The 12,676-nt window shown below is 31.0% G+C and overlaps 3 protein-coding genes across 3 annotated transcripts in view; 1 reads left to right on the top strand and 2 right to left on the bottom strand.

Moving 5' to 3' along the window:
* The window catches only part of LOC108807389 (choline/ethanolaminephosphotransferase 1), a 90,153-nt gene that overhangs the window by 11,561 nt on the left and 65,916 nt on the right, over positions 1-12,676 (bottom strand). The gene's annotated exons all lie outside the window — the stretch shown is intronic.
* Positions 401-1,049, top strand: LOC130510704 (phytosulfokines 1-like). The gene is made up of 2 exons (XM_057007285.1): positions 401-579; positions 723-1,049. The coding sequence occupies exons 1-2, from the start codon at positions 448-450 to the stop codon at positions 864-866; spliced, it is 276 nt and encodes a 91-aa protein (XP_056863265.1). The 5' UTR covers positions 401-447; the 3' UTR covers positions 867-1,049.
* Positions 4,630-5,454, bottom strand: LOC108855437 (basic leucine zipper 43-like). The gene has a single exon (XM_018629269.2). The coding sequence runs from the start codon at positions 5,313-5,315 to the stop codon at positions 4,725-4,727; it is 591 nt and encodes a 196-aa protein (XP_018484771.1). The 5' UTR covers positions 5,316-5,454; the 3' UTR covers positions 4,630-4,724.

Raw genomic sequence — 12,676 nt, forward strand, 5'->3', positions numbered from 1 at the left:
TTATACTACTACTTAAGCCTTCTTTTTCTCATTTTCTATGGGTTTAACCTCTTAAGTAATGCTATAGTTTCCTTTTTATTTTACTAGTTTTTTACAAACAAGTCCATGGTGTTTCGATATACTGAAAGTCACACTGAAACCAGAAGAAGTGATGTTTCCAAGGAAAATTAATGCGTTGACCCCAAGATACCAAAGTTTGACTTCCCTTTTTCTTCTCTCTCTGCTTCATCGATCTTTCATTGTTCTTCAGAAAAAGCCCATTTCTCAATACAGCATTTATGATCTATCCAGCTGCATCTTTATTAATACTATAATAAAGTCAAATATCTCCGTATTGTTAATCATTTATGTATAAATTGTATATGATGGCTTTATATGTAGGGGAAAGAACACTATATTAAACTCTTCATATCTTTTAGAGAGGAGAGGGAGAGAGAGAGAGAGAAAATGATGAAGAATCAAAGTAAAGCGTTGGTCATCTTCTTCACTTTAGTTCTGCTTCTAAGCATGGCTTCAAGTGTTATTCTAGGGGCAGATGGTCATGCTCCTCCTAAACTGTCTCCCTCCTCTTCCACTCAAGTAAGCTTGTCGATGCACTCATGTTTACTTCTTCTTATTCCTCCTAAAATCAGAAGTTAAGATCTTTTGATACCTGAAATTCATTGACTGTATAAATGAATAGATTCGAGTAGTTTTACTTCTTTGTCGTTTTGTGTAACTAGGAGAAAGAAAGAAATAAAGAAGGTGATGGAGATGGAGTAGATCAGTGCAAGAGTTCGGACAGTAAAGAAGAATGTCTTGTTAAGAGAACCTTAGCTGCTCACACCGATTACATCTATACACAAGACTTAAAGTCATCTCCTTAAAACAAGAACATAACTCTTTTCCTTTAAACAGTAGAAGCTATGATCAGAGTCTCCTTTACCATGTGCTCACGACTTTATGTTCTTTGTTATTTTATTCTAATCTTCGTTTGATTTCTGTGAATGTTAACTTGTATTTATCCTGCAACATCAACTTTATTTATTTGTCGTTAGACAAAACATCAAGTTTAATTGGGCTAGACGACCAACGAAAAAGTTTAAGTGGGCTGTTGAGAAAAACTAACTGGGCTTATAGCTTTGCGTGATAGGCTCAAATACAAGCTTTATATTTCATGAAAACCATGCAAAAGGTTGATACTTGCGTAGGCGGTAGGCATTTTATAATTGCATATAGGTACACGTTACGCATGTATTACGAAGTGGTGACTGATCTGACAATAAATTATGTTTAACATAGTTATTATTTTTGTTTATTAAAAGTTGATATTGATATACTAAAGTATACTATTATTTTATAGTATTTAACTATAATTACTATAATTAAGAAGACTAGTTAGCATATTAGCTCATTCCAATATTACAGTAAATGAATTTGTAACGCTTTGATCATCCACGGTTAGTGGATTGTTTCGCTCATGGCACGGCCGAGAACTTCTTATGTTTAATCATTCGGTTTGTAGGTGTCATTTCGTGCAATGGACATTACATTAACTTTTTTGAGACTTTTTTTTTGTATATGGATTTTGAAATCCTCATATAACCTTTTTGATTTTTTTCTGAGTTTTATTATCACTTGCATGATATTTAAGATCAGTTTTCAAAAGATCGCTCATCATTTCACTATTATAGCTCAAACACAATGAATTTTTTTTTAAAATTCTAAATATATAATTGAAAATTTAAGTGCATTTTGATAACATACGTACTTTAACTAATTCTCTTAATGTTTTCAACATATATGATAAATCACCAAAATGTTATCTTATTATATAGGGGCAATAATATTATTGATTACAGTGTTGTTTTAGTTATAAAGAGGTTTGGGTCGAAGTTCTAATCCTCCAAACCCAAAACCATAGCATCTGGTATTAGTTACGTCCGGTGGTCACTCATACTAGAAATCTATGATATAATAGTTAGGATTCTTTCCAATTGAGGTAATGACCTCAGGTTCAATTTTTTATTTTTGACAATTCTTTATACTGTTTTCTTATGAATTAGTCTCCAGTTTGTTTTATATACCGTTTTTGCAGATGCACTATCACCAGGAGTCTCCACCTCCCTTTGTCTTATTTAATTTCAACAACCATCCACTATTCTAAAATAGTCTCATTCTCAACATTTGACGCAAGAAGATCTTATATATAACACACATGCAAAAAAAAAAAATTAATCCAATATGATTCAACTTTTAGGGAGAAAAACGACATTATCTCTCATATCTATCAAGAAAGTACATTTTAAACTGTTAACTATTAGAATGATATTTTTCATTTTTTACAATGAATAATACATTTGACTTTATAAATACCAGATAGCCTCGAGTTTAATATTAGCAAATAATATGCTAGACTTTTGGAAATACGTTTTTATTATGTTGCATAATATAGTGTTTAAACAATATATATATAGCATATAAATGTTTAAATTTTCTATTTCACGACAAATAATATATAGACTGAATTGTAACTCCCTTTTTGGTATAATTATCTTTGACTGTAGAAGATAACAGTCGAATAATTCATCTCCAACCAGGGGCGGATCCAGGTAAAAAAGAGGTGGAATCTGTGTCACATATTGTTTTCATTTTTTTCTTTAATAATTATCTAAAATTTATGCAAATATTCTTAATCTTCATTTTTAATTATATATGATTTGTAATATGTGCCACATACTAAATAAGTTGTTTGGTCCATCCCTGTTTCCAACCTATGAAAAACAGATAAATGTACGTAGAGAATTACTAAATATCTAGTGGAGATACGTTAATTTGTTTTCAGTTTAACGTAGTGTTTTTGTATGTACATCTCTTCTTTTGATTTTGCCAAAAATTTGAAGAAACAATTTCTAGGGGGGTTTGTCAACTCGAATTAGCAGTGCATATATAAATGGCTAAGCTATAATACAGTACTTAATAAGAAAAGGGGATAATGATTAAATGGTTGATTAAAATATAGGTCCACCACTTCTAGCAATCGAATGCTTCTTATATCTTTGTTTGCCATGAATAATTTCCTTGATGATACGAGTCTATTTATGCGGCGAACTGCAACTTTTAAGATGTAGTAGTATATATCGTCATAAATAACGATAAGTATAATATTTGGATGATTGTAATTATTTTCGTAGTTTATCCTAATTTATGGTTTAAAACTACACAAAAGTTAGCAACATATTGGTAAGTGCCAAAAAAATTGGTTTAAAATGCCAACAATTTTTCTTTTTTTTTTGGTAAAAAATTGCCAACAAATTATTATAACTAAGGCACACATTCGTAGATTCGTACAATAATTAGTTGAAATTACGGAAATAAATAAATGAATATATTTTGTAGTTATTTTTTCGAGATGGGATTATACTATTTGTAGTTGTATTGAAAGTTACATTTAACTGATAAAATTTCGTGAGCATTCGTGCGTATATTCTTTTTTTTTTTAAATATACTAGTATTTTGAAAAAACTGTTGTCCCCGTTAAATGTAATTCATGTCGTGATGCGTGAATCTAAATATTACTTGGAGTCATTATATTTGAAATTCTGAAAGATTTAAATGGTTAATACTAATTTCCCATACATTTTTGTCGGATGTTTATGATATGAAACCCGCTTTATTTTTGATAATATTATAGTATAGGTACGCGCATGATTATCAATAATATTCTTTTAAGTAACCCAAGTTGGCTACAAGAAAGGGATAGAGAAGAACATTACATTCTTTTGAAGCCCTCTGTCCGCCGCTGTGGTTGTCTTTTCTAATACCTTTCGAAGCTCGCTCTCCGCCAGAACCACCTGATCTGCCGCCGTTTTCTCCTTCTCTGGTGACTTTCGAAGCTCTCTTCCCGCCGGAACCACCAGATCCTCCCGATGCTTCATGCCGTCTCTCTGTTCTTCTGGACGTTGACACACCATTCACTTTGGTTCGTCTCTACTCTTCAATCTCAGTTTGTTCTCATGTAGATTGGTATGAGATGATTGTTGACTGGGTGTCTCCGAATATATGGATTATGGTCTTGAATTGCAATGTTCCAGTGACCTTTGGTTCATTTGGTTCTGATGTTGTGCCAGCTCGTGGCTTTTCTGTCGCCTTCGTGCGATTTCCCGCAGTATGCGGTCTCTCTATGGTATTTAATCTGGCTTTTGGTGCTGTGAGTTTGTGTTTTCTTTCTTGGTGGCAGTTTGAAAGGACACTCACTTGGCTTCTCCAGTTGAATATGAGTATGGAGGGTTTTCATTACCCCGTAGCTTCCTTCGTGAGGCTGTTCGTCGTCCCAATATTTTCTCCTTTATGGAGTGAAGTGGATGTTCAAGCGTCGCTAGTATGGCTGATGCTCATCTCTGCATATGTTGCAGTGTTTGTAACTTCTGAAGTTACACGGTATGCTTTTATTCAACAAGGTTATGGGATCGTAGTTCGATTTCTTATGGTCTTTTGTAATGAGGTGTATCGTCAATCTATCATTTGTTTAATCAATGTTTCAGTTTATTTGGCTCTTAATAGCTATGATGTATCCTCCCCTTGTGGAGTTAAACTCTGTTAAGTTTTAATGAAAGTGTGGTTTGAACAAAAAAAAAAAAAAAAAGAGAAGAACATTACATTTATTAATATTTTATATCATAAAATACTACATGATAGTTATGAAATCTACATTCTTGACACAAGCAGAACAACGATCAAGATCATTAACACAACTCAAAATCTCTGCCCATTAGGTTTGAATCCGATCTAGAGTTTGATATCGAATCTTCAAGCTCTCTTAGAAAATTGTTGTTTTCTTCGTTGTTGGATTTTATCTCAGAGATTAGCTGTCTGAGATTAGAAGTCTCCTCTTTCAGCTTAGCGTTCTCCTTCAAAGCAAGCTGATGGCTTTCAGATACGCGGTTTAGCTTATCGATAAGACAGTGATTATCAGTACGAAGTCTTATCACTTGAGACCAAAGCTCGTCGAGATGTCTCTGCTTTCTCATCCTTGACCTTCGAGCAGATTCTCTGTTAGAGATCATCCTTCTTTGTTTCCTCTCATCGATGGCCACGCTTTGTTGGTGATCGTCGTCTGATGTTGAGTTGTTACTCGTCGTTAGATCCTGAACGTTGGATGATGAAGAGTAGTAGTTGTTGTTGCTCATCAGACCGTTGATGTAGTAGGAGGAAGAAGAAGTAGGAGAAAGGGGCATGTTAAAGTATTGGGAGTCCATGCTTGGTGTTTGGTTATTATATATTTCGGGTGATACATATTGGAAGTATCCTGTGAGTTCCGCTGGAATTGTGTTCATGATCTTTGCTTTGATAAATATGTCTTGTGGTAGAGAAAGATGATATTAAAATGTTTTGAAGAGAGAGAAATAGTTGTGTATTGTGTGAAGTGGTTTTGAGGTGAAGAGGAAGAGAGGGAGAAGGGTTTTATAGAGATGCGAGGAAAAGGAATATGAGTTGTGTAGAAAATGGGTTGCATGTATATTATATTCTAATAAATAAATTATATTTAGAAAGATCAGTTCATTTAAGAAAGCTGTAGTACCATGATATGTATATTATATTCTAATAAATAAATCATACTTACAAAGATTAGACTGTATTATTAACTATCTGTAGATCATTCAATCACGAAGTTTTATTATTATTATTTGTGATGTTTTATCATGATAAAACTGATGTAGTAGAAACTAGAAGTATTTGCTAACTGAGTTTGGCTCTAACACAGGACCACAGCAACGACTCCATGCCTATCCAAATGTATTTTCCTAAATTACTTAGTAAATCATTAATTAAATCAAATAACAGTTAATTAGGTGATCTCCCACTACTGAACTTAATTATATATATATGCTTTAGTTAATAATTCTGGTAAAAATAAAAAGAAAGATAAGAATATACTCCTAATGTTTGCCCTTTTTTCAGAAAAAAAAAATACTCCTAATGTTTTAAACCCGGCCTAAATAGCTAACCGGGAAACGTCTATTGGATCACCATGTTATAGGTCGATCCAAATTGTTCATGAATCACTGTATATACCACTATACCAGTGATATTTTAATACTAATCTTGGTTGATGTAAAATGTTTAACATTTTCTTAATTCTTATTTATATGATAGTCGAATAAGGACGTAACTAGAATAATGTTGTTATTAGTTTCGAAATTAAAGAGTGCATGAGCAGTCTTCTGAATGTTTTTTTCTCCTTTTTTAGCGCTCATTCATTTTTGTCTCAGCAAAATTCGCACATCGTCAGTTCAAAAAAAAAAATTGCACTTTTATCAAGCTTCCTCCCCATCGAGACTCATTTGAACATTTTATGGTGACCACTACGTACGGTGTACGGTATATAATACTAGCATTTTAATTATTAAGTCATGTAATCCTCTACGACCCTATATTCGCTATTACATCACTACTTCGCCCATCAAGATAACTTCAAACACATGAGCTACAGTATTCCCACTTTCAAAACCGATTTAGTAGTAATTTCCCGCGAGAGGGTATCGATTCCCAAACAGGTAAGATCTTTTATGTTACTTCATTGGCCAAACGAAATGTATAAAAAGATAAATGAGAACAAAGATAAAGAAAGATAGGGTGGTGTGATTTGATAAATGAGACATGAAATGCAATGAGTGGGTCCAAACATTCTGTAGTGAGTTAGTGACGCCTGGTGGCCGGCGCACCAATTCACCGAGACACAACTTAGACATTTATAAAATGGTGCACAATTGAGTTCTTTGAAAAGGAAAATAAAATGGTGCAGTACTTTCCATTGACTTAAAAAGAGTTCAGAAAACTTTAATTTGGTCCTATTACGTTTTTTTTTTTTTTTTTTTGTAAACTTGGTCCTATTACGTTACTTTTGTTAATGTGGGCGAAAACAACGATATAGTGTTCGTTTGATTTCGTCGGTAATCTTTAGTAATGCGGTATTTACAATTTATATTTTCAGTTCTACCACTAAAAATACCACTAAAAATACTAATGCCCTGTCATTTTTTAATAATCATTTGTTGTAGTTGTTTGTCGCTGTCATCATTATATGAAACGAATGTATATCGTTTGATTTTTAAAAGTTTAGATTAATCCATCAATTTATTTTGTTAACCATGATTTTACTATTTCGATAGTTATCGGTCACAATAGTCAATAGCTTATTAAAAAAATATCAACTTTGTGGACAAAACTAGATATCTTTTTCACATAATAATTGATGATATAAAGTTCCATTAGTGATTTTCTTTTCACTCGACTAGTTATAATTTTAAAAATCACCTGCAATATTCATAAAGACTATATAACAAATTATAACATGGCGTTCTTAATCCGAAGTTGATTTGAAAATGTGCATGAGTATATATCTCGTTAATCCATATATGTTGCAGGCAACAGTTTGTATTATCAAAGTTTATAAATAATGTATCGAAAAATGAATTATTTTTAGTAAAAGATGATAACTTCACAAAGCTGCAGGCCATATAGAAAAAGTTTCATTCTAATTGGCCATATTCTAGAGATTTGTTCCCTAACATAATCGAGAAAAAATTTCAGGTCGACATTGTGAGGTAAAAAGTTTTCATGCGACAGGACATCACAATGAGAGACTGTGTTAGGCACGCGTCACCCTATAATTTCTAATTTTATATGACAAAACAGAAGAAAAAAAGATTTCGTGTTTCTATTATTTTGCTAGATTTCAGGTTTCAAAATATACCCATTTAGAGAGACATTAAGAAGAGCCAACCTATGGTACAAATTGATGATTAAAGTGTACCATTTTGCAAATTACATAATGACCACTGTCTCCACTTTCACCCACTTCACTACAGAGCAGCCTCACATTTTTATTTTTGATTGGACCAAAGAGGATAAGCTTGCCTTTTCCTTGCCAAAACTTGTGTTGTGTGTTGAATCAACACTGTTGCTCCATTTTCGTTGTACGCCTAAGATATCCCTCTAGAAGGTGTCACTAAACCTAAGAAAAAAACAATCCGAAGATTACTATATGTAGTTCTCTGCTGAGAAAAAATGATATCAGTTTTCAATTTTTTGGATCCGGCCATACCACGTAATATGTAGCCATAGTTTTGTACCCAGACTTTTAGACATAATCTCGTATTTTTTATATAATCTCCTTTTTATATCGCATATAGTTGACATAAATATTAATCTTTTTTTTTTGAGAAAAACATATAATCTTTTTTTTTTATATAATCTTTTTTTTTGATATCGCATATAGTTGACATAAATATTAATCATAAAGTATGATATATAATACTCCCTCCGTCTTAGTTTAATCGTTGTTATAGAGTAAAATTTCTATTTTAAAAATAAGTGTCATTTTAAAATTTCAATACGAAATTTAATAATAGTAATACTATCTCTTGTTTATTTTTCTTTTGATCGAAATATGATTATATTTTTGTTAAAAATATGCAAAATTAATTATTTTTAAAATTTGTGTGTATAAATATAAAATGACAAATAAAATAAAATGAAGTAAATAGCAAAAGTCGTATATAAACCATTTTATCTGGTCTCACAATCAAACATCTATTAAATAAGACTGAAAACCATTTAAAAAAAATTGATACTGATGTTCATTTTATTTTAAAACAAAAATCAGTATATATATATATATATATATATATATATATATATATATATATATATATATATATATATATATGTGTGTGTGTGTGTGTGAAAAAGCCTATTAATAAGTGACAGATAAGAGTATCAGCATTGGGTAAGTCTTTTTCCATGACTTTTTATTATTTATTCGATAAGAGATTATGCGAGAGATGTGCACTGCGGTCACTGCGGGTGTTCTAAGCATTTTACGATACGTCAGCTTGTTAACAATATCGATACAAACTGAAAAACCCGTGCGTACGTACGGCACCTCATAGTTGATGATTAACCTATTGATTAATAAATAACTAAGCTTCTTCTGAATTGGCTCTAGCAATAATTAACATATTAAGGTAGTGATCCACTCACACTTCCGCCACTAATTATTTTAATTAATATTTATGGGTCTAAGCCTATCTTATTAAATACGTAAACGACTTTGCCAGTTCTTTGCTGTGTTACTGTCAACACGTGTAGTTCCCATCAAATTTAACTGAACATTCAAGATTTTTACCTGAATTTTAATTAGGCGATCCATTGACACACTTGAACATTTATATAGGCGTTTTAATTAATTAAACGAGATAATAGGTCACGGTCAAGTCAGGTGAGTGTTAGCTAAACCTAGTATTAAGATGCACTTGTGTCATACTGTAAATTTGTAACTAGAAGATGGGCACTAAGGCGATCTGCATTAGTGAAACCCTCATATGGGTTCACAAAGCATTTTTTATTATTATTATTTTTTTTCTGTTTGACTTTCTTAAAAAAAAAAAAAATAATAATAATCCAACTAATCGCGGACCGCTACATGTCGTGGGCCCCGCGAAATAGTCTTGAATCGGTTCAGTGGCAAGAGCTTCTCGCGGCACAGATTCAACCAATCCTCTTATTTTATTATTTGTTTTTCTTGAAAGTGTGTGAACCCTTCTCAACAATCTTCAATGAAGATGCCCTAATACCGTAACGTGTCTCCGTCCGTCCGTATTAATGTAATGAAGGACCTAGGCTTTACTTTACCTTTTCTTGTCAGATATATATTAAAAAGTCTAAATGTGTCCCTTGCTTTAATCATAAACTACATTCAATATTAATTATAGTTAAGACGACCAATTGATCTAACAAAGTAAGTATTATGTTCTACTATTGGAAATTATTCTATGCAAATCATTTTTACCATCCAATATTAGTTTTTAAGTAAAAAAAGGATTTTCTGTAAAAATGATTCAAACTCAAAGTCAAACGCAAAATTAACTCATGGCTTTTTTAAATTTATTTTTGTTATAGTCACCTTAGAAGTTTGGATTATTTTTGAAAGTACCATTATTTGTTTTTTTGAAAATGGTTGTTTTACTCGATTATACTCATCTTCCGCTTTTATTTACAACATTGACATTGTCATCAATACATCAACCACCATGACCAAACAATTTCAAACTCTAAATGCACCTAAAATTAATATTTATATGTTCATATTCTTATTCATTACGCACACAAATCATTTCTCTTTCACTTCTTCTTTGATTTCATCCCAAATCTCATATTTTTATTTTAAAATTTATAAGTTTACTAGAATTACTCAAGTTCATGATTTTTGGTCGAATGAGTAATAAAAAGTGATGTGTGCTTGGAGAACCTAAACATGAATCTCATTGGATCTAACAATGATTTTTGAATTTTTTCCGGACTTATTCGTTAGAAAACTTCCGTATAAAAAGTTTTCTAATCAATGCAGATGTTAGTTTTGCAATTAACTTTATATCTGTTTTTAAATGATTTTTTCGATGTTTTCTAACTTTTTTTTGTTAACAAAAAAATCTAAAAAATACCAGAGAATATTTACCCGTATATAGATCATATATCAAGTGGAACAAGTACATGAAAACTGCACCTACCTACGGGTGAACTGTCTTTCTCTCACTACACCGTAATAGTCGAGTTTGATTTGAAGAGGCAGATTATCCAAACTAGAGTATCCAACCACAAATTTAATATATTAAATCAAAACATCCATTTAAAAAAGGTATTTAATATTATTATTTTTGCAACGAAGGAGAGCCACAAAATTATCTCTAAAGAGCCCCACGCACGAAAAAAGGCCAATTGGTAAACGACATGAATGTGTAAAAGTATATTAATAAAGAAAAACAAGTGATCTTGGAGGAATAATCAAATGGAGACAAGGATTTATATTTATTTAGTTAATAGAAATAAATCATTGGCACCTTTGAACCTAACTGCTGCAAACTGGCGTCAGCAGATGTCAACTTCAAAACGTTGGAATCTCCATTTTGATTTGAGTGATCTAATTTTCATTTTCATATATCTTAAATGGTTTAGAAATAAAAAGTTCCAAATGATGACAACTTAGGAGACGTGGATTAGATCCAAAATGCTCTATTCATCCCACTGTTTATATGGTTTAATCATAGTTGCTTGCTAACTCGCTTTTGGCAACAGCCGTTAATGGACAGCTATGCCCAAATATGTTTTAAACAAAAATGATACCGACAAACTTTAACAAAAATTCAACTAAGGGGAGCGACTATCTTTTGTTATTGTTTCAGTGCTCCCAGAATTATATAAGTGGATCTTTTGGTTTATAAATTAAATATTAAGAATTTAAAATCCAATAACATTAGATTCTGATAGAATTATTGAATCATTAAAACCTAAAAGTTTTGAATAACAATAAATTGTATATGTTGTTAAAGAATCATCAAACCAGTAACACTGATTTTAATAAAAATGTTAGAATTCACTAAACAATCACTATAAAATTTTAAAACTCTAACAATTATTATAAATACAACTTCTACTAACAGCTATATATTCATCGATAGATTAGAACCTCATTACATGACCACTTTTGTTCATAATTGGTTAAATTAGTCAAAAAGTTATGCGGATTTTTCGTCATTTTACTAAATAATGAACTTAATTATGTTTGTAATATTATCAATCAAGTTATAACATTCTTAAATATACAACTAATAGTCAAGGTTTCTGCAAATCACCATGATAGTGGTCCAATATTCCTTGAGCTTCTATATTTATGAAGTCAATTGTTGACTAGACAATTAAGTTATTTCTTCCTTTCTTACCAATATTTAAAAATATTCTAAATATACTAAACAATCAAATATTCTGCATCTCTATTATTAAAAGAGAAGTACACTTATGAAATGCCCCTAAGTTTTTAATGTTAATTACACTTCCATGCCACTGAACCTATTAATAATCTTTCCTTAAAAAATTCTTGTCTTTTCCACTTAATTTAATGCATATTTTCTCACTGTTTTTTTTTGCATTATAAACGGATACAACAACTTCCCATGTTCACGATATCTATTTATAATTAACTAAATTACATGAAAACTCTAAATCAACTACAATTATATGACAACACATTAACGAAATTCCTTTCTTCTTCATGTAAACCATGAAATTTTGAATTACTTGAAAAATAAAACAACTGAACAATTTAATCTGCAATTCTCTTCTTCTCCAAGAGCTTGATATTCCTGTTTAAATAGCAAGATAACTTTAGTTCTTTACAAAGGAATTTATTTCATTTCTATTTTTCATTACTTGTAACTTTTACATTTCATAACTTTGTGTTCATGATATCTGTTTATAATTAACTAAATTAAAATAAATTATTAAACGTGAAACAAAATAAACTATATGTTTTTCATGTTCAACGTGAAACAATAAAAATTATTAAACATTTGTATGGATAATTATAATAAAATCAAACAATATTCGTTTATTAAATGTAAACAGAATATCTTTGCCAATAATTAATTATATCCTATAATCACTGTCAAATATTCGTAGGATGCCTATAAAACAGAGAAACTGTATCCCATAATTACGCCAACTTATGGCCGTGATGAATAATAAATTATCTTTAGATTTTTTTCCAAAATAATTATTTTTTGCTTAACTTGGGGAACAGTCAAGCATTAATTACGTTGTAAAAGAAAATTTTCCAACTCCAAGCAAATCCCTATATTTT

This window comes from Raphanus sativus, chromosome 1 (genome assembly GCF_000801105.2).
Source record: "Raphanus sativus cultivar WK10039 chromosome 1, ASM80110v3, whole genome shotgun sequence".
Lineage (NCBI taxonomy): Eukaryota > Viridiplantae > Streptophyta > Magnoliopsida > Brassicales > Brassicaceae > Raphanus > Raphanus sativus.

Coding starts and splice junctions, on each gene's coding strand:
- LOC130510704 (XM_057007285.1), top strand. CDS start 448: ATGATGAAGAATCAAAGTAAAGCGTTGGTCATCTTCTTCACTTTAGTT. Junction 580..722: donor CTCCCTCCTCTTCCACTCAA/GTAAGCTTGTCG, acceptor TTGTGTAACTAG/GAGAAAGAAAGAAATAAAGA.
- LOC108855437 (XM_018629269.2), bottom strand. CDS start 5,315: ATGAACACAATTCCAGCGGAACTCACAGGATACTTCCAATATGTATCA.